The sequence below is a fragment of the Mustela erminea genome, chromosome 9 (genome assembly GCF_009829155.1).
Source record: "Mustela erminea isolate mMusErm1 chromosome 9, mMusErm1.Pri, whole genome shotgun sequence".
Classification (NCBI taxonomy): domain Eukaryota; kingdom Metazoa; phylum Chordata; class Mammalia; order Carnivora; family Mustelidae; genus Mustela; species Mustela erminea.
Window position 1 is genome coordinate 103342751 of NC_045622.1, and position 27811 is coordinate 103370561.

At 38.4% G+C, this 27811-nt stretch overlaps 1 protein-coding gene across 1 annotated transcript; it reads left to right on the forward strand.

Annotated features, from left to right (window-relative positions):
* The first annotated feature begins 1773 nt into the window (after positions 1 to 1773).
* Positions 1774 to 25884, forward strand: MS4A14 (membrane spanning 4-domains A14). Its single transcript, XM_032360418.1, has 6 exons — positions 1774 to 2038; positions 3880 to 4008; positions 6449 to 6502; positions 8987 to 9136; positions 11881 to 11979; positions 23647 to 25884. The coding sequence occupies exons 1-6, from the start codon at positions 1901 to 1903 to the stop codon at positions 25702 to 25704; spliced, it is 2628 nt and encodes an 875-aa protein (XP_032216309.1). The 5' UTR covers positions 1774 to 1900; the 3' UTR covers positions 25705 to 25884.
* Positions 25885 to 27811: the final 1927 nt, after the last annotated feature.

A 27811-nucleotide genomic window follows, 5' to 3' on the forward strand; every position in this document is an offset into this window, starting at 1 on the left:
TGCTGTTGGAAAGCAAGAGGGAATGCCATTTTGACCCAAAGTCTATCTCCCTGCTTGTAGCTGTCCCACAGAGATCTTGTCATTTCGCCTTTTCATGGAATAGCCTAGTTCCTTCTGGTCTGAGTCTGTGGGCTGATGTGAGACAACCCATCTTTAAGAAGCTTGAAAGTCAGAAGCAGGGGCAGAGAGCTGAAGCTGACAACTATAACTAAGTTGAAATAATAAAATGAGATGCATTTTTGAAAAAACCAAGACAATGAAATTTGAAGTGTCTCCTGCTGCATATCCCTTATTCCTTCCTAAAAACCAGGTATGCTGTGTGAAGACAGCTCTTTCCCAGCATTCTAAGGGAAAAACCATATGCTTTCAGTCAACCCAAACTCCCATCGATTTCCCAAAATATAAGTATAAGGCAATAAAATATCTACGTGTGCATAGTAAATTACATGTCAGGCTATAAAAATGCTTAAAATCCTGTGATTCCTTCAATGCCACATAATCACAACGGTTGGCTTTTTTTTGGCAGTGCATGGCTGTAATCTGAGTCAGAGCCATCCTGGGGGCACTTCCCCTTTTTGGACCAGCATGCTTTTCATAACTTCACATGATTCTGATGATCTATCAGTTCTGCTTACAATTTAAATACAGACTGGTCCCATACTCGGTTTTGTTTGAAAGATTGCCTTGTGCTTTGGGTACATGAATTAAAATTTACTTGAATAAATGTTGGTAGGAAAATGTTGTACTGAGAAATATGTACCCTTGTTGTGAAAACGAAGAGTCATTCTGTCAGAAAAAGAAAAAAAATAAGAGAGAAGAGTCTGCAATTATTTCTCTCCAGAAGTGGTTCTCAACCTGAAATGATTTTACCCCACCCCAACCCCCAAGGGACATTTGGCAATGTCTGCAGACAATTTTGGCTGTCACAACTGGGGATATGGTAGTAGCATCTTGCCAAATATCCTACAATGCACAGAACAACTCCTTATGGCAAAGAATTAGCAGACTCCAAATGCCAGCAGGGCTGAGGCTGAGAAACCCTGCTAGGCATGGTTGCCACAAACTAGGAATTACTCAAGAGAACATTTGTGCATATAATTTTTTTGGATTTGTGAAACCATTTACCTTTGTGGTTTAATAGTTAAAATAATAACAAATACAGGATTATAAAGGATTAAATGTGGGAAGCAAAATTCCAAAAGGCACTTTTTGTTCTTTTTACTGTACTTGTGTAGTTTGAAATCAGGAAGGCTTTGAGCAGGATTAGCTTTACTTGTCCTTCTGAAAGCTAAAATATGCTCTCATAAAGTGGCAATTACATCCAGCCCTATACCTCCTTAAATATGGATTTTTACACTATGAAGGAATAGGATCAAATAGCAAATGAGACAACTTATCAACTACAAGTGGAAAACTCCTTTTGAAAGAGGGTGGAAGAAACACAAATTGGAGAGATAAGACAGGTGGAGTTTGGCTCCTTTCCCAATCCCTTAGTATGTTACCTTGGGCAATGTAGTCTTTCTGTACCTCAGTTTTGGGACTACAGAATTGTTAAAAGGATAGAACTGTTTAATAGATATTAAAACAAAGCACTCTTGGACACAGGTACTGGGATTTGTTTTCATATACATCATCTATTTATTTTTGTAGATTCCGCTTGTAATCAAACTGACAAGGAAGTTGGTCTTCTGGAAAACTGGACTATCCTTCACCTGGATCTAGGGCCAGGATATGCTCTAGAATTCTGAGACTCTATGACTCAATGACTGTGATTCTGTGGTTCTAGGAGTGAGAAGAGCAGGCTCATTGCTAAGGACTCCATGTGAAACTGATGGAAGACCATGATTTTTGCTGCAATGTTCAATCACTCACTCTTTTAATAGAGTTCTACCATTGAAACATGGAGTCATCATCCGAGGTCAAAAAATCGACCCATGTCATCACTGTACAACCAAATGATAAAGTACTAACTGCATTTCCCTACAGACCTCATGCCTCACTGTTGGATTTCCTGAAGGGAGAACCAAATGTCTTAGGGGTAAGTCCTCTCCCATCCATTGGTTTTCCTGGAAGGGTGAAAAGAAGCTATTTTTCCAGGTGTGACCATATGGATGCTTTTTCAGGGAGGGATTTGATTCCCCTTCTTTTCTCTCACCTTTTGTCTGTAATGTTTCCTTCTTGATTAATCATAAAAACCTCTAAGTCACTTGCTTGTACAAATAACTCGATCTTCAGTAGAAAAGCCAATATGTAGCCAATAATACCATTTCCCTAGATTTTGATAAACAAGAGAAATAAATATTCTGCTTAGAAAATGCCCACAGTTTGCCTTAGAAATGTCTTATTTATAAGCATGCCTTAGAGATGCTTCTGGGGGCTTATGGAACTCTGGGAAATAGAGTATTTACTTATTTATTTAGAAAGCATCTTTCTTTTTTTAAAATTTAAATTCAATTAGCCAACATATAGTACATCATTATTTTTAGATGTAGAATTAAGTTAATCATCAGCTGCACATAACACTCAGTGCTCTTCTCATCACCTGCTCTCCTTAATGCCCACCACCCAGTTATGCCGTCCCCCCACCTACCTCCCCTCCAACAACCCTGTTTGTTTCCTGTACTTAAGAGTTTCTTATGGTTTTTCCCCCTCTTTGATTTCTTCCCATTGACTTTTCCCTCCCTTCCTCTATGATCCTCTGCTCTGTTTCTTATGCTCCACATATAATTGAAACCATGTAATTGTCTTTCTCTGATTGACTTATTTCGCTTAGCATAAGCAATCAATGTAAATTTCATCCTTTTTATGGCTGAGTAATATTCTATTGTAGATATAGACCACATCTTCTTTACCCATTCAGCTGTTGATGGACATCTGGGCTCCTTCCACAGTTTGGCTATAACTTCCTTATACTGAGGAAATCCTGGGCGTGTTTTATGAGGAGTTAGTACTGCTCCCTGAATCCTAGCAGAGAGGATGCAGGAAACTGGTATAATTTTTCCAAATATTTTACTGAGGCAGTGACCTCAGGGTGTAACACCTCCCGTGGAGCTAAAAGCCACCCATGGAGAGGTTAAACTTCCCCTTTGTGCTGTCATTGGCATTGGGAGTTCTTTGAAAATTATATTCAAAGCTCCATAGTGAGCCACGAGGTAGAAAAAAAATTTTTCAATCATAAATGTACCCAGAGGAGGGCTGTACACACAGCCTCCATCCCTGGTACAAAAGGAAAATACACAACCTGTGGTACAGTGCTCCACAGCTGTGGCCCGGGGAAAACCCAGAATGCTTGAGGAGAAACTCTGTCCTGAGAAGAGCTGCCAACCCCAAGACCACCATGGTGCAGACTCCTAACAGGCTGATGAACCCACCGGATTAGTCTCACCTCTAGACAAGCCCTTGCCCAAAGAGCAGATGAGACAGAGAGCTCACCCCAGCTTCTACACTCTAGATCAGCAAACTTCAGACTTTAAGAGAAGTGGACTTGAGCCTTAACTCCAAAAGCATATACTGAATGTGGAAAATATGTGCGGTGGGGGGTGGGGATGATAGGATGCTGGAGCTACAGAAGGGCCACCCTGAAGAAGCTTGCAAGTAGGTCAGGTTTATAGTTAAATCTGGTGCAAGGTAAATTGGCAATAGAGGGGATATAATAGGTAGGGAAGGATGAGAGTGAGGAATGTGAAGGACCCAGGTAAGTGTGATGAGGAAAGAGACAGAGGACTTTTTGCAAATCTCAAGGGCGTTGGCACACGGAAGAGGAAGGCGTTCATGTGGAGGGAGGTGTGACATAAAAATAGCAGGATGCCTCAGGAACCTAGAAGAGTCTAAAGAGGCTGGGGCACTTGTGATCTCATGGACCCATTTCTTTCCTCACAGGCTATCCAGATCCTCCTGGCACTGATCATTTTGGGCGTCGGAACTATATTTGCATTTAATTACATCAGTTTCTCCCAGAAATTCCCCCTCGTTTTCCTCACAGGATATCCGTTCTGGGGAGCACTTGTTGTGAGTATTCTCAGGAGCTTTTGACAAATTACAATCAAGACTGGTTTAAGCTGCCTCTTGTCCTGGAATAATGAATCCTATGAATATGGTCCCCAAGGAGACCAGATAGCCAGTCCCTTCTTGGCAAGAGAAGTCACTCCATCTGGTCATTGCACTACCAGCATCACAACAGTGCGCTTCTAGGTGTACAGTGTTTAAAAGTTTCCAAAGCCCTGGGTGTAGGATAAGTCATCTGCTCCTTACTACCAATGGGAGATCAGATGGGCAAATATCCAACTTTTTCTTTTGCAAATACAGAATTGGAGTTTGAGAGTAGATAATAATTCTTACTTGAGTGTAGTTGACACACAATATTACATTAGTTTCAGGTGTACAACAGAGTAATTTGACAAGTTTATACATAATGCTATGCTCACCGTAAGTGTAGCTGCCATCCATCACCATACATCTCTAACTCAGTACCATTGACTATATGCCTTATGCTGTGTCATTTACTCCTATGACTTATTCATTCCATAACTGGAAGCCTGTTTTTCCCTCTCCTTTTCACCCATTTTCTCCATTCCCCCACCCCCTCCCCTCTGGCAACTGTTTTGTTCTCTGTATTTATAGGTCTGAATCTGCTTTTTGTTTGTTCATTCATATTTTTTTTAGATTCCACATATGAGTGAAGTCACATTATATCTGTCTTTTTCCGTGTGACTTATTTCACTCATACTTTCTAGTCCCATCCATGTTGTCTTAAATGGCACAAACTCATCCTTTTCAATACTGTGTAATATTCCACTGTATATACCACATCTTCCTTATCAATTTGTCTATCAGTGGACACTTAGGTTGCTTCCATATTTTGGTGGTTGTAAATAATGCTGCAATAAACATAAGGGTGCATATATATATATTTTGAATTAGCGTTTTCTTGTTTTCTTGATAAATAATGGTGGAATTACTATATCATACAGTTTTTCTATTTTTAATTTTTTAAAGAACCTCCACACTATTTTCCAAAGTGGCATTACATGAGAGTTCCTTTTTCTCCACATTCTCATCGAGACTTGTTATTTCTTATCTTTTTTATTTTAGTCATCTTAACAGGTGTAAGATGATATCCCAATTATGGTTTTGATTTGCTCTTTTCATGGGTCTGTTGGCCATGAATATGTCTTCTTTGGGAAAATGTCTATTCAGTTCCTCTGCCCATTTTTTAATCACATTGTTTGCTTTTGTGTGTGTGTGTGTGTATGTTGAGTTGTGTAAATTCTTTATATATTTTGGATATTAACCCCTTATTGGATATATCATTTGCAAAAATCTTCTCCCATTCAGTAGGTTATCTTTTAAAATTTTGTTGATGGCTTCCTTCACTGTGCAAAAGCTTTTATTTTGAGGTAATCCCAATAATTTTATTTTTGCTTTTGTTAAACCCTTGCCTTAGGAGACACGTCCAGAAAAATGTTTCTATGGCCAGTGTCAGAAGAATTACTGCCTATGTTCCCTTCTAAGATTTTTATAGTTTCAGGTTTAGGTGTTTAATCCATTTTGAGTTTATTTTTGTATATGGTGCTAAAGAAAGTGGTCCAGTTTCATTCTTTTTTACATGTAGCTGCCCAGTTTTCCCAGCATCATTCATTGAAGAGGCTGTCTTTTACCCATTATTTATCCTTCCCTCTTTTGTCACAGATTAACTGAACCTATAATCATAGGTTTCTTTCTGAGCTCTCTATGATCTCTATGTCTATTTTTGTGCCGGTACCATACTGTTTTGATTACTGCAACTTTGTATGGTATCTTGAAATCTGGAACTGTGATACCTCCAGCTTGTTTTTCTTTCTCAAGATTGCTTTGGCTGTTCAGGGTCTTTTGCGTTTCCAAACAAATTCAGTACTTCTGTATTATTTGTTCTAGTTCTGTGAAAAATGTTGGATATTTTGATGAGGATTACCATGAGCCAAGACATAAGAGCACCCTGAGGGTCCATAGATAGGTAGACTCTTTACGTTCCAGATAAATAAGTGGCATGAGAAATCCTCCCTCCATCAGCTAGAGCAGACACAGCTCACCTGTCCCTTCTCTCCACCAGGCCCAGAGCCCAGAATTATCTTCCTGTTTACAGCCCAGCCAGGAAAAACATCTGGGTGGTATGTCTGGGACATTAAGGAGGAGGCTGACTCTTCCGCTGACCCTGGCAAAAGGGGTGTTGTTCAGTGCTGCCTATGCCCAACACAATATTTCATCTTATATCAGTGCCTACTTTTCTTCCTCCTTGATGCTCAGGTCGAAAAACTATACGGTCGAGGAGAGTCACAGACATATAGACTACAATAGAATCTCCAAAGGAAATTACAATATGTGATATTACAATATAATTTACTTTGGAGATTATATTGTAAGGGAGTCAAGGACATCACCTGTTAACTTTTATATCTTTTCTTCTTAACAGTATGTTGTTACAGGATGCCTTATCACAGGAGCACATGAAAAGGGAAAATGCCAGGTAAGTTACTTTTGTGACTTCTTTGTAATTTATGACCTTCTACTTGATTTACATCATCTTTGTATATAAAGTCATTCGTAAGAAAGGATCTCCCAGGAAAATCTTTAGACACCAAATCTGCAGTTCAGGATACTGCTATTTGTGTCAAGGTGAAGGCCATCAGCCTTCACCCTTCTACTGGTTCCCATTTCCCTAGGGTCAAGTATTGTGAGAGAGTTATTTGTTGGAAACCAGTCTACATTCCTCTAACTCAAAGGTTCTTAACTGGGAATAATTTTGCCTCCTCCCCCAGAAATATCTGACAGTATCTGAAGACATTTTTAGTTGTCACAACTGGGTTGCAGGGTACTATTGTTACCCAGGCGTAGAAGTCAGGAATGTGCCTAAACATCCTAAAGTGCACAGAAAAGTCCATCATTACAAAAAATAAATGATCTAGCCCAAAATGTCTGTAGTGCCAAGTTTGAGAAACTCGACTCTAACCAAAAACAGTCCCAGGATCGCTGTAATCGCCTACAGATTTTCTTTGGGACCTGCCCAAAGTCTGAAGGAAAGAGTCTGACATTGACGCCAGATCATTCTGGGATAGAATCAAGGCTAACACTCATTCCTGTGTCAACTTAGAGGGAAAAGTACCTAAAGTACCTACTTCAAAGGGTTATTCTGAGAATTTAATAAGATATTACATATAGGAGTGCCTGGGTGGCTCAGGGGCTTCAGCATCTGCCTTTGGCTCAGGTCATGATTTCAGGGTCCTGGGATCAAGCCCTGCATTGGGTTTCCTGCTCAGTGGGGAGTCTGCATTTCCCTCTCCCTCTGCTCCTCACCCCTGCTCGTGCTCTCTCTCACTCTGCTCTCTCTCTCAAATAAACAAAATCTTTTTTAAAAAAGATATTATGTATAAAAGATACTTGACATTTGTACTCCTTTCTAACAACTCATTTTTTTTAAGGCTCTGGAGATGTAAGGGTTCTTTTAAAGCCATTTTAACTGTGTTTTTATGATCCTTTGCCACTTTCCTCTAAGGATAGTGACAGACCATAGGAAAGTTCTGAGAGCATGAAAGCCACCATCTCTCTCTACCTGCAGAAATAATACAGACAATGCAGATAGGTCCAGATGCTGTTCTTCCCGCCATATCGATTCCCTTCAGAGCTCAGGAATAAACTAAGGGTAGGCAGACCCATCCCCCACTCACTGAGAGCTGCACAGATGAAGGCAGGCAGGAAAACATGGTGCAAGAACCCTGAATTTTGGGCATCAGAAGGTCCGGTTTTCCATCCCAGCTCTTCCACCAACTGCAGGATTACTCACAATCACTTAGTCTCTGAATCTTATTCAGCTGTCATGTGGGGATAAGCAGTGGTCTGCCTACAACACAAAACCATAATGAGGATCATATAAGACAAAGGCTGGGATATTTTTTGTAGATCATAGAGCCAAAAGCACATGGGGGATTGCTTACTTAGAAATTTTTGTCCATTAAATGTCCTATGGGAGCCAGAACAGAGCTCAGAAAGAGCGAAAAACTGAGGATTGATAGAAACAGAACATTTGTATGTCCCTGTGCATTTTCTACCGAAAATGCCTGTGTGTAGTAAAGACCTGGGCATGGGCTAAGCATGAAGTCATAGGTATGCTTCTAAGTCCTGCCACACTAAGCCACAGCTTCTCCTGGACAGGACAGGCTCTGTAAATGCACCACTGCCTTGCCCATCACAACAGGCATACATAAATCAAGAAGAGTAATGATCTACTGAATTGAGATATGGGGCTTTTCTTTGTTTTTCCTTTATAAAAGCAATAGCATGACCATTCACAGACCTCTACTCCCTGGGGCAAATAACACATTATATGTTAAAAAAAATAATTTTAAAAATTAAAAATAAATAAATAAATAAGCAATAGCAGTGCTGGGAGTAGGTATGAATAAGACAGTTCCCCCTTCCTGGCATTTTCTTTTCCTAAGGCAGTTCTGGGACACATAGTTGGGGCACACTGAACACTTGTTAAAATAAGTGAATAAGTGGATAAATTAGTGACATTATTCTCATTTTTTGAGGGTAAAAATTGAGATTTCTCAGGGATTAAGTTACCTTGTACAAGGTCCTAGTTTAATAGGACTCAAAATCAGGTCTAATTATAAGGCGAAGATAGTTCCTGACACACCATTTTGCTTGTAGATTATGAAAGACCATGTAATAGGACAGAGTGAATGTTTTCTTTAGCATTAGCCATAGAGCATTCCTTCTTCTCTACCTGTCCTCATTCTTGTCTTCCTAGCTCATTCTAAAACTTAGTTTCTCTTCTGAATTCAATGAATCAGGATTTAACATCATGCTTTTCAGGCATACTGACTTGACAAAGGAATTCATCCCTGAGGAGTATCTGGAAAGACAAAGGCACTAAGAATTTCTTACAAGGTATTTTTGGTTTGGGTTGGGTTTTATTTATTTTAATATTATTTTAAAAACTATTTTTCAGAGACAAGGTATCATGGTCATGAATGTCATCAGTTGCTTGGCTGCAGTGGCTGGGATTACTCTAACCATTATCAGCTACAGATATCAACACAAGTATTGTCAGATGCCTTCCCTCGAAGGAATATGTGTCATAGGTAGAGTTCTTTTCAATGTAAGTGGTCCTACTCTGTAACGTGAATCTGTACAATCTTATTTGAACTACGTTCACGATGCATCAATTCATTAATTTTGATTCCAAGAATGGAAGCTGAGTTAGCATTTGAGCTGACTGTTGAGAACTATATTGTGATTCAGGATCTGAATCTGACTTTTGTAAGTTCTCTGAACCCCAGTTTTCTTTTGTGGAAAATGAGGATGTTAAGAATATGTCCTGCATTGGGTTGTCATGAGGATTACTTAAATTAGAACACTGTCACAGTGTAAACAGTCAATAGGTTTTGGTTATTACCATTAGTACTGACATAGATTGGATTAAATTTTGCCTTTAAAGAATCAGTGAGGACAAAATGATCTAAAAAGTTTACCCAACTGGGGCACCTGGTTGCCTTAGTTGGTTAAGCGGCTGCCTTTGGCTAAGGTCATGATCTCAATGAACTGTTATCAAACCCAGCATTGCATGGGTCTCTCTGATCAGTGGGGAGTCTGCCTCTCCCTCTCCCTCGGTCCCTCCCCTAGCTTGTGCCCTCTCTCACATGATCTCTCTTTCTCTCTCTCTCAAATAAATAAATAAAATCCTTAAAAATAAAGTTTACCCAATTAATACTAAAAACAAAATTAGTGGGAGCCACTTAATAGGTGTTTGAGCTACTTAATAAAGTATTCTAATAATTTTAGAACATAAGTTATTTTACACAAATGTAACAATTTTATTCATTACAGCAGACAAGATGTATCATTATTGCCAGGAAATACAACTGTAGGTGTAGTTTTCAGTATTTATCTAGTAAGCATTCAATGACATCATTTTTATGAATGTCAAGGACTCCCTTTACTTCCCCAATGAAATCCTGGCTTTCATTTTATTTCTGTCAGCCACATCTTGAAGGATTTGTTCCTAAAATGTTAATGAGATTTGACCTGTTTGGATGGAAGTGAAAAAGAATCACAGGAAATGTCTCCCCCCAAAAAGAAGGAAAGAGATAAGAGCTACCTGTTCCTGGATACAAGATCTTATTTATCCTTATAATCATCCATAAAAGTGAGCCTAAAGAATGCTCATATATTCTGAGATAAATTCCAGAATTAGACTCAAAAAAAGTTACTAAGGAAAGCCAGAAAACTATATGAGGAACATAATATTGTCCTAATTGGGCCAAGACATAGAGCATTATAATCCCTTACTCTTTTATCTAGTGGACAGGAGACCACTACTGTACATTATGTTAGTAATGTAAGCATCAGGAAGTTAGTTAGTAAGTATCAGGAAGAAACTGTACACTGAAAGTGCTAAATGTCCAGATTTTTGACTCTGCTCAGATGGCAACTGCAGGATTAGTTTCTGTATATATAATCAGGGAGAATCTGTTCCAAAATCTCAGGTGTATGATGCTGCTATTCCTTGGTGTAATTTAAATGTCACAAATAAACTTAAAAAAAAAAAAAAAAAAGCCAGATCAGTTGGCTCTAGACATCTCCTGAATGGACCTCTGTCTCCAAGACCAATCCACTGTCTACACCATGACCAAAGCCATCATTTAAAAATGCAAGTCTGAGCATATTACACAGTGACTTTTTGTGAAACACAGAATTAAAATCCAAATCTTAAAAGGCTTACAAGACCCTGTAACACCTACCTAGCCTACCTTTCCAACACTGTTCCAGGTCTTTATCTTTCTTACTCCTCACATCCGGTACTTTTCAAATTCCTTAATGTGTTAAATACTCACCGTCCCAGGACCATAATAAGACCAGCTTTCTCTTGCTTCCAGTGTTTTCTGGCCTGGTTCCAACCCTTTTCCACACCTCCCCCAATTAAAACTCCTCCTTGTTCTTGAACCTCAGAAGTCCTTCCTGATTGCCCTCTACCCCTCCCAGTACAGGCTTGTTGGGATCTCCCATTATAGTAGGGTGTAGTTCCCAATACTTATTTATGACGCTTATCACAACTTAGTTAAGTAAATAATTGTCTAATTATTTTCCACTGTCTGCCTCCCTTATTATGATCTAAGTTCCACAATGACCAGGGGTGGTCTATCTTCCCCAACAGCAAATTTATAGTAGACACTTCATACATTTCAGTTTTACCAACAAATGGGAGAATACCCAAGCCTCTGAATGTATTGCAGCGAGACCAAGGTTCAGACAGACCCAGTTCTTTGACCAGGTTAAGTGTGGCCTGACTGCACCCAGTTCTTACAGTGCCCCCAGCCCAAGCTTTCTGGACACCATGCTACTTCTTACCCTGCTTTTTGATCTAGCTCTTAACTTAAAGCAGAGTGTGCAAAACAGCAATCTGTGGGCTATATCCAGCCTGCAGATACGTTCTATTTGGTACACACAAGTCAATGAATAGCTGGAAAATTTTACATTAAAAATATGCATATCCAGCTTCGTTAGGAAAGAAAAAAAAACATCATGGGGCCCATGTTCCCACATGGTTAACTATTGCTCAGAACTGATTAATGGAAACATTCTAGGAATACCCTTATTCTCTACTGTCTTGCCTCCTAACTGTTCTACTCATTTGGGATGGTTGCCTGGCTCCTATAAGCACTGGAGTTTGTTACCTCTGCTTATCAAAAACACATAAGATGAAAATTGTTCAATCATTGATGGCTATGGGAGCATATAAAATGTGAGTTTTCCCCTAGCTGGTCATACAGTATAAATAGTCTTTGGCTTATAGCTTTAAAATGATACAGCTTTCATTCCAAACGCCATCTTCGTTACTTGCAGGGAATCTTGTCAGTCTTACTGATCATCAGCATAGTGGAGCTCAGCATCGCGGTGACTATCGCCTCCTTCAGAAGCAAGTGCTGGACAAACTCTGATGAGGTGCGTTCAGTGTTGTTAGAAGAATGGGTTCCAGCTGGGATGCTGCAAGATGACCTCTGGTCTATTTGTTGCCAGAGCACTATTCTCAGATGCTGAACTAGAAATTATAGAGGGTCAAGGAGAGAAAAGCTTAACATTGATGGCTCATTCCGCACTGGGAAATAATGATGCTTCTTTTTCCTGCCCTCTACGATATCTGGTAGACTCTGTTCAGACACAGCTCCTTATCTCCCTGACAAAATTAATGAAGAGAAACAGACTTAATGGGAACCTATATTATTATGTCATGGGGAGCTTATTCCTAGGCCATAAGGGTGTGTGAGACAATCCCCTCATCAGAGTGGAAGCAGAGAAGAAAAATATTTAACAGTGATACTTATCAAACCTATCAAGACTCCCTATTTGCCCTATGAAAGAACTAAAGCACAAAGAGCACCCTCTCCGGTGTCACAGAACATCAGGGTTTTGACTAAAATAAAGAGGGTCCAGAACCTGTTCTCTAAATCCCAAAAAACAGTTCCACACCCTGTATTAGGTGGGGTTTTTTTTTCTTTTTTACATTAATTTTATAGAAGTATAGTTTATTAACAGTCTAATTTACCCATTTTAAGAATACCTAATCCAAGGGGCGCCTGGGTGGCTTAGTGGGTTAAAGCCTCTGCCTTCGGGTCAGGTCATGATCTCAGGGTCCTGGGATCGAGCCCCACATCAGGGTCTCTGCTCAGCGGGGAGCCTGCTTCCTTTCCTCTCTCTCTTTTATTTATTTATAAATAAATATTTATAAATAAATAAAATCTTAAAAAAAAAAGAATACCTAATTCAAAAAGTTAAGACAAGTTATAAACCCCTGTTTTACTACCATCATAATCAAGATAGTGAATTCCTGGGACACCGAGGTGGATCAGTTGATTGAATGTCTGCCTTCAGCTCCGGTCATGATCTCTGGGTCCTGGGATCCACCCCCACATCGGGCTCTCTGGTCATTGGGGAGCTTCCTTCTCCCTCTCCCTCTGCTGTTCCCTTGTTTGTGCTCGCTCTCTCTCTCTCTTTCCAATAAATAAATAAATCTTAAAAAAATATTTAGTGCATTTCTATCACTCCAAAAGATTCTCTGGAACCTCTTCACAGTCAGTATCTCTTTTTTTTTTAAAGATTTTATTTATTTATTTGACAGACAGAGACCACAAGTAGGCAGAGAAGCAGGCAGAGAGAGAGGAGGAAGCAGGCTCCCTGCTGAGCAGAGAGCCCAATGCGGGGCTCAGTCCTAGGACTCTGAGACCATGACCTGAGCCGAAAGCAGAGGCTTTAACCCACTGAGCCACCCAGGCGCCCCAGTTATCTCTGTCTTGATTAGTTTTTACTTTTTCAAATTCATGTACATGGATTATAAATAAGTCCTCTTTTTTGTGTGTCTGGGCTCCTTTCTCCAAGCAACACTTTCATGAGCTTCACCCATGATGTTGCATGTATCAATACTGTGTTCCTTTTACGTGAGCGCACACCACAATTTGTTTATCCATGTACTTCCTGACGGGCACTTGATTGCCAGGAACATTTGAGTTCATGTCTTTGTGTAGACATGTGGTTTCATTTCTCTTGGAGCATCATATCTTGGATTTGGTTGCTAGGTCAGATGGCAAGGGGGCGTTTAACTTTGTAAGAAAATGTCAAACAGTTCTCCAAAGCGGCTGTATCATTTTGCACTCTTATCAGCAATATATGAGAGGTATATAACATTGATGGTTCACTCTACCTTTTGAGATAACTAAGTTTCTTTTTCCTGTCTTCTCTGCTATCCAGTCATCTCTGTTCAGATATAGCTCCTTTTCTCCCTGCCAGGCTGCTCCATATAAGTACCGACACTTGGAATTGCCAGTTATATTAATAACTTTGCTTTTCTAGTGGGCATATAGTGGAATCTCATTGTAGTTTTAATTTGCATTTCCCTGATGACATTATGTCAATGACTATTGTGTTTATTGTCCATTTGTATATCTTTTTTTTTTTTTTTGGAGATGTGTGTTCAAATCGTTAGCCAACTTTTATTACATTATCTTATTGAGTTATAAGAACTTAAATGATTCTTAATAAAAGTCCTTTTTTGAAATAGGTGTATTGCTAACATTTTTCCCAGCCTTGGTTTGCCTTTTTATTTTCTTAATTGTTTCTTTCAAATAACAAATTTGTTGAAGTCCAATTTATGATTTATTTTCTTTTATGGTTAGTCCTTTTTGTGTTTTAACAAAGCTTTCCCTATACCAAGATTGTGAAGATTTTCTTCTCTATTTTCTTGTAGAATTAGCTTTTGTATTTAGGTCTATAACAGATTTCAAGTTAACTTTTACATGCTATGCAGCAGTAAGGTAAGACGTTCATGCAACCCCCCCCCACCATAGAGATACCCAGCTGTGCCAATGCTATTTGTTGGAAAATGCATTGGTTTCCCCCATTACCTTGGTACATTGGCTGAAAATCAACTGACCTCTTATTTATAGGTCTCTTGTGGATGCTACCTTGTCCCAATTGATCTAGATGTCTATTCTTCCACATATTCCACACTGTCCTAATTCCTACAGCTTTAGTATAGTAACCTTTTTTTATTGTGGTAAAATATACATAACCTACTAGTTATCATTTTAGTCATTTGTTAAGTATACATCCAGTGGCATTAAATATATTCAGAATGATGTGAAACCGTCACCACTACCTATGCCCAAACTTTTCCATTATCCCAGTACAATCTCTGTGCCCGTAAACACTGTGCCCCTTTCCTCCTCCTTCCAGCCCCTGGTAGCTTCTAGTCTATTTTATGTTTCTCCATCTACTTTCCATTATCTACTGATTATTCAAATAATTCATAAAAGTGGAATCATATAATACTTTTCCTTCTGTATCTGTTTTACTCTACTAAACATAATGTTTTTCAGGTTCATTAATATTCATCTATCAAAATTTCATTCCTTTTATGGATGAACAGTAGTCCATTTTGTGTATATTTCACATTTTGTCTAGCTTCAACTATTGATGGACACCACTTTTTTGTACCATTTGGCTATTGTGAAAAATGTCTGTGGGAATATTGGTGTACAAGTATCTGTTCTAGTCAATTATTTTGGATACATATCTAAGAGTGTAATTCCTGAGTCATGTGGTAGTTCTGTATTTAACTTCTGGAGAAACTGCAAAAACGTTTTGACAATGGCTGCATCATTTTACATTCCCATCAGCAGTGCACAAGGGTTCCAATTTCTCCACATCCTCATGAACATTTGCTATTTCCTTTCTTTTCATTATAATAACCATCTTAATGGGTATGTGGTGGTAGACAGCTCATCATGATTTTGATTTGAATTTCCCAGCAATTAGTGATGTTGAGCACCTGCTCATGTACCTATTGATTGTATATCTTCTTTGGAGAAATGTTTATTATATTCCTTTGCACATTTTTTAAAAGATTTTATTTATTTATTTGGCAGACGAGATCACAAGTAGGCAGAGAGGCAGACAGAGAGAGAAAGGGAGAAGCAGGCTCCCTGATGAGCAGAGAGCCTGATGTGGGGCTCAATCCTAGGACCCTGAGATCATGACCCGAGCCGAAGGCAGAGGCTTTAACCCACTGATCCACCCAAGTGCCCCTCCTTTGCACGTTTTTAATTGGATTGTTTTGATGTTGTTGTTGAACTGTAGGAGTTCTTCTTTATATTCTAGATATTAACCCCTTAGTTGGTATATGATTTGTAAATATCCTCTGTCATTCTCTAAGTGGTCTTTTTCTCTTCTTGGCAGCATTTTCTGATGCACAACCGTTCTTAATTCTGATGAGGTTCAATTACTACTTGTTTCTTTTGTTGTCTGTGCTTTTAGTGTCATATCCATGAAATCACTGCCAAATCCAATGTCATGAAGAATTCCCTCAATATTTTCTATGAGTTTTGTAGATTTGGCTACTTTTAGCACTAGATTTTTTTATCCATTTTGAGTTCAATTTTATATATGGTGTAAGGAAAGGTTCTAAATTCATTTTTTGCATGTGGATATATGGTTTTCCAGCACTGTTTGTTGAGACTATCCTTTCCCCTACTGAATGGTCTTAGCACTCTTGTCAAAAATCTGTCTATGAGGTGGCACAGTCAGTTGAGCATCTGACTCTTGGTTTCAGCTCAGGTCATGATCTTGGGGTCATGGGACTGAGCTCTGTGTCAGGATCCATGCTCAGGGCAGAATCTGCTTGGGATTCTCTCTCCCTCTCCCTCTGCCCCTTCCCATAAACTCTCTCTCTCCCTCAAATAAATCTTTTTTAAAAAATCCATCTACCATACATAAGAGTTTATTTCTTGACTCTGTGTTTGACTCCATTTGTCTATATGTCTGCCTTTATGCCAGAACCATACTGTCTTATTTACTGTAGTTGGGATTAAGTTTCAAAGTTGAGAAGTGTGATTCTTTCAACATTATTTTTTTCCAAGATGTTTTTTGACCACTTGGGCCCTCTGGAATTCCATATGAATCTGAGAAATGATTTTGCCATTTTTGAGAAAAAGGCTGTTGGAATTTTGATAGGAACACTGACAATTTTCTATCCTTGCAATGTCTTTATCTGGCTTTGGTATCAGAGTAAAGTCAGCCTCATAGCATGAATTGGAAAATTTCCCCTTCTCTTCAGTTTTTTAGAAGCATTAAGAGAAGGAGTAGTATTAATTCTTCTTTAATATTTGTGAATTTTTCAGTTTTCCTTGTATTATTAGTTTCTGTCTTCATCCAGGTATGGACAGAAAAGGTACTTTGTATAGTATCTTTTAAATCTATCAAGACTTGTTCTGTGACATACTATGTAGTCTGTCCTGAAGAATGTCCCACGTGAATGTGCTTTTTGCTGTTGTTGGTTGGAATGTTCAGTTCACGTCTGTCAAGTCTAATTGGTTTACTGTGTTGTTTAACCCTCTGTTTCTGTACTTATCATCTGTCTGGTCATTCTACGAATTTTGAAAGTGGAGTGTAGAAGCTTCCAACTATTCTGGTCAAATAGTCTATCTCTCTCTTGCACTTTACCAATTTTGCTTCATATATTTCGAGGGTCTGTTATCAGATGTGTAAAAGTTTTTAATTGTTATATCCTCATCTTCTATTGAAACTTTTATTAATATATAAAGTCCTTCATTGTCTCCTACAATTTTTTTGGTAAAGTTTATCTGATATTAGTGTAGCCCCTCCCCAAGCTTTTCTTAGGTTGATATTTGCATCGAATAATTTTTCAATAATTTCACTTTCAATCTCTTTGTGCCTTTGGAGCTACAGTGAGTCTCTTGTACACAGTATATAACTGAACTGTTTTGTTTTGTTTTAATCCATTTAGCCAATCCCTGTCTCTTGACTGGAGAGTTTAAACCTTTCACATTTAAAGTAAATACTAGCAAAGAAGAAGAACTACCATTTTGGGTTTCCTATATGCCTTATAGCAAGACACTTGGACTCTGTTCACTTTTGTAAATTCTTATTCTGTTCCTCAATAATTCCTCAATAATTTCAATTGTTCTATCTTCAAGTTCATTGGTTATTTCTTCTGCTTCCTCAAATCTGTTTTGGAACCCCTTAGTGTATATTTTATTGTACTTTTTGGCTCCAGAAACTCCTTTGAGTTCTGTTTTATAATTTGGTTATTTCTTCTGCTTCCTCAAATCTGTTTTGGAACCCCTTAGTGTATATTTTATTGTACTTTTTGGCTCCAGAAACTCTTTTGAGTTCTGTTTTATAATTTATATCTCCTTATTGATATTCTCATTTTGTTCATACATCATTTTCCTATGACTTTCTTTAGCCCTTTTAGCATCCTTATTATAGTTGTTTGAAAGTCTTTGTCTCATAAACACGAAGTCTGGGCTTTCTTGGGTATGTTTGTGTTCATTAGTTTTGTTCCACTGAATAGACCATACTTTCCTGATTCTTTGTATACCTTCTTTTATTGAAAAGTCATTATTTGAATCTTATAATGTGTTAACTCTGGAAATCAGATTATCCATCTGCCTTAGGGTTTTGCTGGGTGGTTGTTTTTATTGTTGTAAAACATCTCTGTGCCAGAGATAAGCCTGAGAGGAAAGCTTCAGGTCTTCTCATTTTCTGGGGATGCATGGTGGGTTTCTACATTCTCCCATAAATACCATTGTTTTTAAATATCAAGAAAACAAAATTAACCAAAAACCCAAGCAAACATAGTTGGAAGTTGAATAATTTCCTCTACAAACTGTTTCAGCCAATATGGGTCAAAATAATGGCACCTAGCCTCTGTGCCTACATATCAGTGATCAGAAGCAGCAATCCACAGTAAGAATACAGAAAACTTGATATTTGGAAAACATGACCCTAATTGCCTACCCTGGCTCCAGCAGCATGGGCTGCCACCTCCCAGCTGCCTGTCAGGGACTTGGAGTGAGAGATAAGTAGTCACTACCTTGCTAAAGGTTTAAATTGACAGACAAAAGCCATGAATCTACCAGCCAAGCTTTCATCTGGATGCTTCAAGTGTTCACATAGAATCCAGAGTTGCAAAATAGTTATTTCAGAGTGCTTCTACCAGTACAACTGTTGTCTCTGAACAGGAAGATTCTAGGAGCTTCCTATTCTGTTTTCTTCTCTGAGGTTCCCCTAGAATAATTCTTAAAATCACATAGTGTCAATCTTCTAAATTTGTTGTTTTCAAAATCATTTTTGGCTAGCCTACATCCTATAGATTTCCATATAAGTTTTAGAATTAGTTTATCAATTCCTTAAAAAATGTTGTTAGGCTTTTGACTGGAGTTTCACTAGACTTATAAATGATTTAGGAAACATTTATTTATTAGTAATATTTAGTCTGCTTGACCATGTCATAGAATGCATCTACATTTTCTTACATTTCCTTTGATTTCTCTCAGCAATATATTGTAGTTTTCATATTTTGTTAAATTTATCCCTAAGTATTTCATGTTTTTTGTTATTGTACATGTATTTTAAAACTTTATTTTCCTAGTATCTATTCCTACATATAGAAATGCAATTTATTTTTATATACCAGCATACTAAGACTTTAATAAACTTATTAATTCTAGTAGCATTTATATAGATTTCCTAGAATTTTCTAAGTAGACAATGGTTATACTAGTAAATAAAAACATTTTTATCTGCAAATTTTATTCCTTATTTTTCTTGATTTTTGCACCGTGTAGAGCCTCCAGCACAATTTTTTAATATAGCCAATCTTTTCGTGTTCAAAACCACAGATTGAAAGTTTTACATTTTACCTTTAAATGATGTTACCTATAGGGTTTTCATAAACTAAATTTATCCTCATTTGTAGGCAACTTTTTTTTTATCATGAAGGAGCATCAACTTTTATCATTTTTCATGTCAAGCTTGCGTTTTTATAATATTATCTCAGCCCAGGTATTTGATGTGTTGTTCTTTTCTTGATACAACCACAGGAGAATACAAAACCCTTTAGGAGCAATATTAAAACAAATTACTCACACTGAATAACTACTCAATTTAATTCCACAAAAAGGGCTTTTTAATGGCATAGCAATCTGCAAAGTACAGCAGAGAATACAAAGGTACTACGTAATATGCACTCTGAACTCAAAAAGAGGAAAGGGAATGGGAACTCTTAGTATTTATGGATTAAGTTCTCTGTGCCAATCACCATGCCTAAAGCATTATTTTATATAGTCTTCAGTAATAGCCACCCTGGAATAAGGTCGTGAAGTGGTTATTATAAAGAAGCATGTATTAGAAATTAGGATAGATTAGATGGAGAGAAAAGCACAGAATCCAGAATTCAACTGCAATATATGACTCCTAGATACTGGCTGAACTCAGTTCTCTCAAATAACCTCATAGGAATATTATATGTATTACTTGAGATGACTTTGGAAACTTATCCAGCACCTGGTAATCACTGATGAGTACATTTAAAGTTATACACTTAAAATCTTGAATAAAGTTAAAGAACTTATAATTCATGCTTCTAAATCTTTTAACAAGTGAAAAAAAATTACTCTTCAAATGAAACAAAGGTTTGAGGATGAGTAAAAATGTATCACATAAATACCCTTCCAATGGTGATAAAATATAGATGTGAAAACCAATTAGAAGTTGGGAATGACAATGTGTAATATAAGAGAACATGAAGATTCATTTTAGACCAGCCATCAATCAAACAGGCAACCATAATTAGGTCATTTAATCACTCAGAATTCCAATCACTTCATCAAATAGAACAAGTAGTCTATTCTGACTCTGTGGTTGACCTTAGAAAGGACACAGGCTGACAGGACTCAGTAGATTGGTCTGTAATGTCAACCACTCTCAAAAAAAAAAAAAAAAAGGAAAAAGAGAAAATGGGAAGAATGAGAAGCATTGGCTAAAGATTGTATCAGCTGCTGTCATTTAGTTGTTTAAAAAATTTCCATAGATCTCACTTGTCTGTAGAGGAAAGCTCAAATTTCCTGGCCCAGGGTCTTGGTACATTCATGTTGCTATAACAAAAATGCCACGGACTAGGTAGCTTGAATAACAAAAATTTCTCCGAGTTCTGGAGGCTGGAAGTGCAAGATCAGAGTGCTAGTAGATTCAGGGCCTGGTGGGTGCCCACTTCTTGGTTCATAGATGCCATGTTCTCACTGTGTCTTCACATGGAGGGAAGGGAAAGGTCACTATCTGGGTTTCTTTTTATAAAAACTCATAATCTAATCACGTCCCAAAGGCCCCACCTCCAAATACCATCACACTGGGGATTAAGTTTAAGTTACAAATTTAGGGGGAACACATTCAATCCATAGTATTCCATCCCTTCCCACTCCCCAAATTCATGTCCTTTTCATATATTATTTATATATTATTTCCATCCCAATAGGCCCACAAGTTTTATCCTTTTTCAGCACTAACTTTAAAGTCAAGTCCAAAGTCTCATATAAGTATCATCTAAATCAGAGAGGGGTAAGACTGAACATACGATCCATCCTGAAGCAAATTTCCCTCTAGCTGTGAACCTATGAAACCAAACATGTTATGACACTGAACTTCCAAAATACAATGGTATATTCTTCTAAAAGGGAGAAATCGCAAAAAAAAAATTTTTTTAATTTAACAAATAAAAGAAGTTCAAGTCCCACTTATGTCTAAAGCCTAACAGGGCAGAACAAACCTTAAGGCAAGAATAATCCTCTTTGACTCAATGCTCTGACTTCCAAGCTCACTGGGGAGTGACATCTTCACTGTGGCTTAGCATTAAGGCACCACAGTAACTCTTCACCTGAGGTCTACCCCTGCAGCTGCTCTCTGCCTGGGCCCTGTGGCTCTCCTGGGCAGGAGTCCCATGCCTGTAGCTCTTCTGGGTTGGGGTCCCAAACCCGTGGCTCTGTCGGGGAAGCACTGTCTTTTGAAATCTCAGTGGAAGTGGTCATGATCCCATGGCTCAGCTGGTTGCAGTCATGCAGCAGGACTCTGCAGTGGCCCAACTTGGAGACACTGAGAAGGGGCATCCTGGATTAGCTTGAAACCAGAGAGGTGGTCTTATCCTTCAAAACCATTCTTCTCCCAGAGCCCTTTACTCTGGGCGCATGATAGGAGTGGCAGCCCTGATGCTCTCTGAATCACCTTTGGTGTCATTCTTGCATTGTTTTGGAGAACATGTTCTGGCTATTGTTGAGATGGCTGATCCATACCAGTTTCTTCATCGAACAAGTCACTTGGTCAGATTCTTAGTGTTCTCATTTTCTGCAGTATGGTTAAACTGGGAATCTTCCAAACAATTAAGTCCTGTTTCCTTTTTGATTACCAATTCCATTTTTAAGTAATTTCTCTCTTCTCACATTTTATTATTAGCTGTCCAAAGGAGATAAGTCTCACATTCAGCACTGTTTAGAAATAGCTTCAGCTAAATTTCATTATTTATTTCATAAAATACTTATTATTCATTATTAATAATATCATTTACTACATAAAATTTCATCACTTTATTCACTATTACAAGTTTTACCTTCCATAAAACACTAGAACACAAATATAATTCGGCCAAGTTCTTTGCCACTTTATAGCCAAGATCGCTTTTTTCTAGTTTTTAATAACATAGTCTTCATTTCTGTCTGAGATCTCATCAGAATGACCTTTATCTTTCATATTTCCACCAACATCTCGTTCAGGATTACTTAGATATTCTCTAAGAAAATAGATTTTATCTCTCTGGCTCTCCTTTTTTCTTCCTGGGCCCTCACCATAATTGTCCTTAATGGTCCATTCACAGCAATATAAGCTTTTTCTGGTATGCACCTCCAAACTCTTCCAGTCTCCAAACATTATCCAGTTCCAAATCTGCTTCTACATTTTTAGATATTTGTTACAGAAGCACTCCCACTTCTTGGTATCTATTTATGCCTTAGTTCATTCAGGCTGCTATACCAAAGATAGAGGGCCTTAAACAACAAATATATATTACTCATAGTTCTGAAACCTGCGAAGTCAAAGATCAAAACTGGTATATTCAGAGTCCTGGTTCATAGCTGGTAATCTCACTGTGTCTTTGAATAGAGTACGGGGCAAGGGGGCTCTTTGGGGTCCTCTTACAAGGGCACTAACTCCATGGTACAAGGGCTCCAGTCCCATAATCTAATCTCCCTCCCAAAGAGCCTACCTCTAAATACCATCACATTGGAGATTAGGTTTCAACATACAAATCTGGAGAGACACAAACATTCAATTTACAGCGCCTAGCATACTATCTAACAATATCTAACTGCTTACCATCTGCCATGACACAATGCTGCATCATAACGTGCTGTTTTATTACCCACTGTTTCTTTCTACCTGGATTTCTATTTTTATCTTGCTTCATCTGACCTTTTTGCCTAAGGAATTTCCTACTCATCCATCAAGACATGGATCAAATACCACTCCTTAATGAAGCATTTCCTGGCACTCAAATTTAGGTCACCTTCTTCATTCCCATAAAGCACTTAATACTGATTTCTATAATAACATTTGCTAAATTGTATTGCTATCTATTTATATCTTGGTATATCTATCCATTGTGAGCACCTAATAGACAAAACCTACATCTAATTATTTTTATCTCCAGAATCTCGTTCATCTAGTAGGTGGACAGTAAATCATTATAAAACTGAATGTATGAGTGGCACATTCAGTTAAGCATTGGACTCTTGGTTTCAGTTCAGGTCTGATCTCAAGGTCAGACCTTGACACTGAGCCCACATTCAGTGCAGAGTCTGCTTGAGTTTCTCTCTCCTTTATCCTCTGCCCCTCCCTACTGCTCTTTCTCTCACTGAAAGAAATAATCTTTTTTTTTTTAACTGATTATATGAATACCAAGTAGATAATTTTAAATTTTTGAGATGCTTTATAATATTAAGTATGGGAAGAATATTTCAGAAAATCTTAATCAAATTCCCTCTTTTCAATATTTGAGATAGTGGTGGGTGATGACTTGTTCAAAATAAAACCAATGAGTTGATGACAAAGGCAGTGCTGGTAATGGTATTTGTTTTCTGACTCCTTGTGTAGATGTTATATTCTGTGTGCTATCTTAAGGCAGAGATGAAAAATCATTTGTGAATACAAGAAGAAAAGAACATCAAAAGTTGGTTGTTACATTAATGTTTTCCCTACCCCTTGGTTTTATAGATTGTATTTTTCTTGCCTTCGGATATTACTCAAGATAGTGAAACATCTGCCCCTGAAGAAAATGCTACAATACAATTTGAGCTTCAAGAACAGTCTTCTACTGATATAGCAACAACAAACAAGCAACCTGTTTTCATTGGAGGTTATGCTTTCTTCAAGTTAAGAATCTCAAGAAATCCTTTAGTCTTTCGACATTCAAGGAGGAGAGGCAGCAATATTTACTATACATCTTCTGTATCTATGCTAGACGAACAACATAAAAATAACCCTCCACCTTCACAACTTCAAGAGGAACAAACTAAACTGAAAGTTTTGCCTCTCACAGAGGAGAAGAAGCCCACCGAAAATATTCCATACACTGAACAACTGAAAGATGAAGACCTAAAATCTGCTGTCACACAACCCCCAAAAAAGCAAACCCAATTGCTGCAGTCCTCAGCTTCACCAATCCAAGTTTTTCCATCCTACTCTAAAAAACTCCAGGCGTTACCACCCAAAGACTTGCTACCCCAAGCTCTGCCAGTACAAGCCCCAAAACCCTATGTCACACAGCCTCATGGCCTGACATCGGAAGACATGCCATACCAAGACATACCATACCAAGATGCACAATCCCTAGACCTCCCATCTCAGAAGGCAGCATACCAAGACATATCATACCGGAATCCACCATACCAAGATACACCATCTAAAAACATGGCACCCCAAGACATGCTATCCCCATATGCACCAGCCCAAGGCATAACTAACCAAGATCTGATTTCCCAAGTACCAGCTCTGCCAGCACAAGTCGTGCTATTTGAAGCTCCAACATTCCATGCTGTACAGTCCTCTAATATTCAACGCTTAGATCAGCAGTCCCTTCAACAACAAAATCAGCAATTTATGCAGGTAGCATATCAAGACATGCAATCAGAAGTCAAGTTATTGACCCAAGAATGGAAATCCAAGGAGGAATTCCACAGCAGGAAATCCTCAAAGTGGCAAGCCTTAGACTGGCAAAACAAAAATTCACAACCTCCAAAGTCACAGAATTTAGAGCAGCAAGACAAAGCCTTGCAATATGCAAAACAGAAATCCCCAGACCCACAAATTCAAGGCCAAGAATCCCCAAAAAGGAAATCCCTAGATGATCACATCAAGGGCTGGTTATCCCCAAAGAGGCACTCCACAGATAAGCAAATCCAAGTTAAGCAAGACAAACAATACCCAGATCAGCAATCTGAAGGCCAGCTGGTCCTATGGGAACAACCCCAAAAGCAACTATCCCCATATGGACAAGATGAAGATCAACAGGACAAAGAGAAGCAATCCCTGAAAAAACAATACAAAGAAAGACAAGAAAGAGCTCTACAGGTTTATAAGGGACAATCCCTTGTGAAACACACGCAGCAAGCTGAAGACCTGCAAGTCAAAGAGCAGCTACATCAAGATGGACAATTCCAAATCCAGGAATACCAAGGCTGGCAACTTTTAGACCAAAAGTCCCAAGATTGGAGTTCAAGAGTTCAAGGCTGGAGAAGCAAAGATTGGAAAGTGCAGGAAGCGCAATTAGAAATGCCACATTCCCTAAAGTGGGAATCTCAAATTCGGCAAACCCAAGATCTAGTAGAGGAAGAATCCCTAAAGCAGACCGCTCTACAACAAGAAGTCCAAGCTGTGCATGCCATAACTCGACAACAATTACAAAGCATTCCGTTTCAAGACAGTCAGGATCAAGATAAGAACCAACAAGACCGTAAATCCGCAGAAACCCAAAAAGAAGATATGCAGATAGATACCATGCAAACAAGAGACAACAAACCAACAAGCATGAAGCTTGAGAGCCAAAACCTATACAACCTGCAGTGGGAAGACAAAAAGCCAGATTTTAAGTGTAGTTCCTCCCGCCAAAGCTCAGTGCAAGACACACAGTTCACTTCTGCATCTGATATAAATTCAGAACAAGATGTGCAGAAAGACATTTCAATTTGCTCAGCTTCATACCAAGAAGATATTCCTTTAATTTCTACCTCATGTTACACAAAAGACCAACAGCAATCTGAAGACTCTGACTAACGGGCAAAATCTACCCAAATGCCACACTGCTCCTAATTATGGAACCAAAAAAGGAAAAACAATATAGTCTCCTCCAACCTATGTTCTCAAGTATAGTTGCTACCTTATTCACTCAGCAGAAAACAAAGGGCATGCAGAACGCGCAAAGGATTTGTCCTTAAAATAAAATGGCAACGAATATTAATGCTATATCAGTACTTTCTGTGTTTGAAGGAGTAATTCACATTTAAACACTCTTACTAGTGTGAGTGTTTCAATCTATGATCACCAATTCATTTTACAACCAAATACATTTTTATTGAATAGTTCACATACAAAATTAATTGCAGGTATATACAACATAGCGATCTGACAATTGTATACATTATAAAATGCTCACCACAGTACCTGTAGTTACCATCTGTCACCATACAAAGGGATTGCAATATTATTGACTATATTCCCTATGCTGTGCTTTTCATCCTCATGATTTATTTTAAAACTGGAAACTTGTACCTCTTAATTCCCTTCACCTATTTCACCCACCCTCCACCAAACCACCAGTTTGTTCTCTATTTATGAGTCTATTTCTGTTTTACAATTTAATATTTAACGAACTTACTTTTCCATGGTGCCACAATTCCTTGCCTCCTCCCCTGTGTATTACAGGGGCTCAGTAAGTCAACCAGGAAGAAGTCCAGGTAGGCTTTCGAAGAGCTCAAGAGCCAAGAGTCCGTGAGAAAAATCAATAACACCATTCCCTTGCTTTGCTGTTTCCAATCACCCACCCAACTCCTCACTCCACAAATCTGTGTTGAGGATATATGCTCTAAGTTTGTCCAATTGTTAATGAGATGTAATGTGGCAATGGATACAGACTGTAGTGTACAGGGAGAGGATAAAACATACCTAGGGATAGGAAAAGTAGGAGGCAGGGAATGGCAGAGATGCAGATGTTGTAATAAACTGTCATATACTGAAGATCTGCTCACTTCGGCATGCCTGCACTCATTTCTAATTTATCAACACTTATAACATCAAAGGACAAAGGAAATTGACCTTTGGTTGTCTGTTTTGTGGTCAAAAACGTTGAGTTACTCTGCATCCTCCAAGGCTATCATTTCTTCAATTTCTTAAGTTGAAATTGGAGTTGCTAACCACCCCTTCTCTCTGCGGTGTTCATCACTTGTTGGATTCTGCATTTTTCTTCCCATTTCAAAAAGTCTAAAATTAGTGTTTCCAGGGATTTCTCTCCATCTTTCTCCTTTTTTGAAATCACATACACTTTCATAATTCTCTCATATCCTTGTGAATAACCCCAGCTGTGTCTTCAGCAGAATTCCACAAAAAGGCTTGCTTTAAGAAGGCATTCAATCATTTTTAAAAACCTAAGCTCTCCAACTAGAGGTGAATGGTAGAATAATGAGGCATGGAGCTGGAGAGACTGACAATCCGCTCCTTGTCACTTTTGCCTCTGTAGTAAGGATGAGTCACCTGAATCCCGAGTTAGGTTCAACCTTGGTAGGGTCCTTACCTTACCCATTCCTACATGGTTGCCACTTTGTATTCAACTCACTCCGAATAATACTAATAATTTCCCCTTTTGCTTCAGCTAGATTAGCACATATTTATGTGGTGTTTGTTATGTTTAACTTTTAGTCCACAAATGCTGGTGTTCAGTAAATAGATATTTACAACTCTAAATCATATTCTTTGAGAATCCAAGGCATGCAGTCAGTTCTGCCCATTTTTCTCCACACCCATCCAACACACACACACACACACACACACACACACACACAGATACACCCAAGCACAGGGTCTTGTGGTCTTAAAACAATGTAAGTCATTGTAGGGGTGATTCCTGTCATTAATGACTAGTCCACACCTCTTACACTGAGAAACTCATTGTCTCCATTCCTATTAGATCCAAAGTGTCCTCTGAATTTGATGAGTTATATAACGCACTTGGAATACAGGATTTTTTCCCCAAATTGCAAAAATGCAGTGCCTAGGGCTGGACTTAAAATGTGAAAATGTAAGAAAGTTGAAAACCATCCTCTCTGAGGTTTTTTCATTCTACTGAGAATGCTAGGGAGCAAGTCAGAAGTCCTCAATGCCCCCCGGG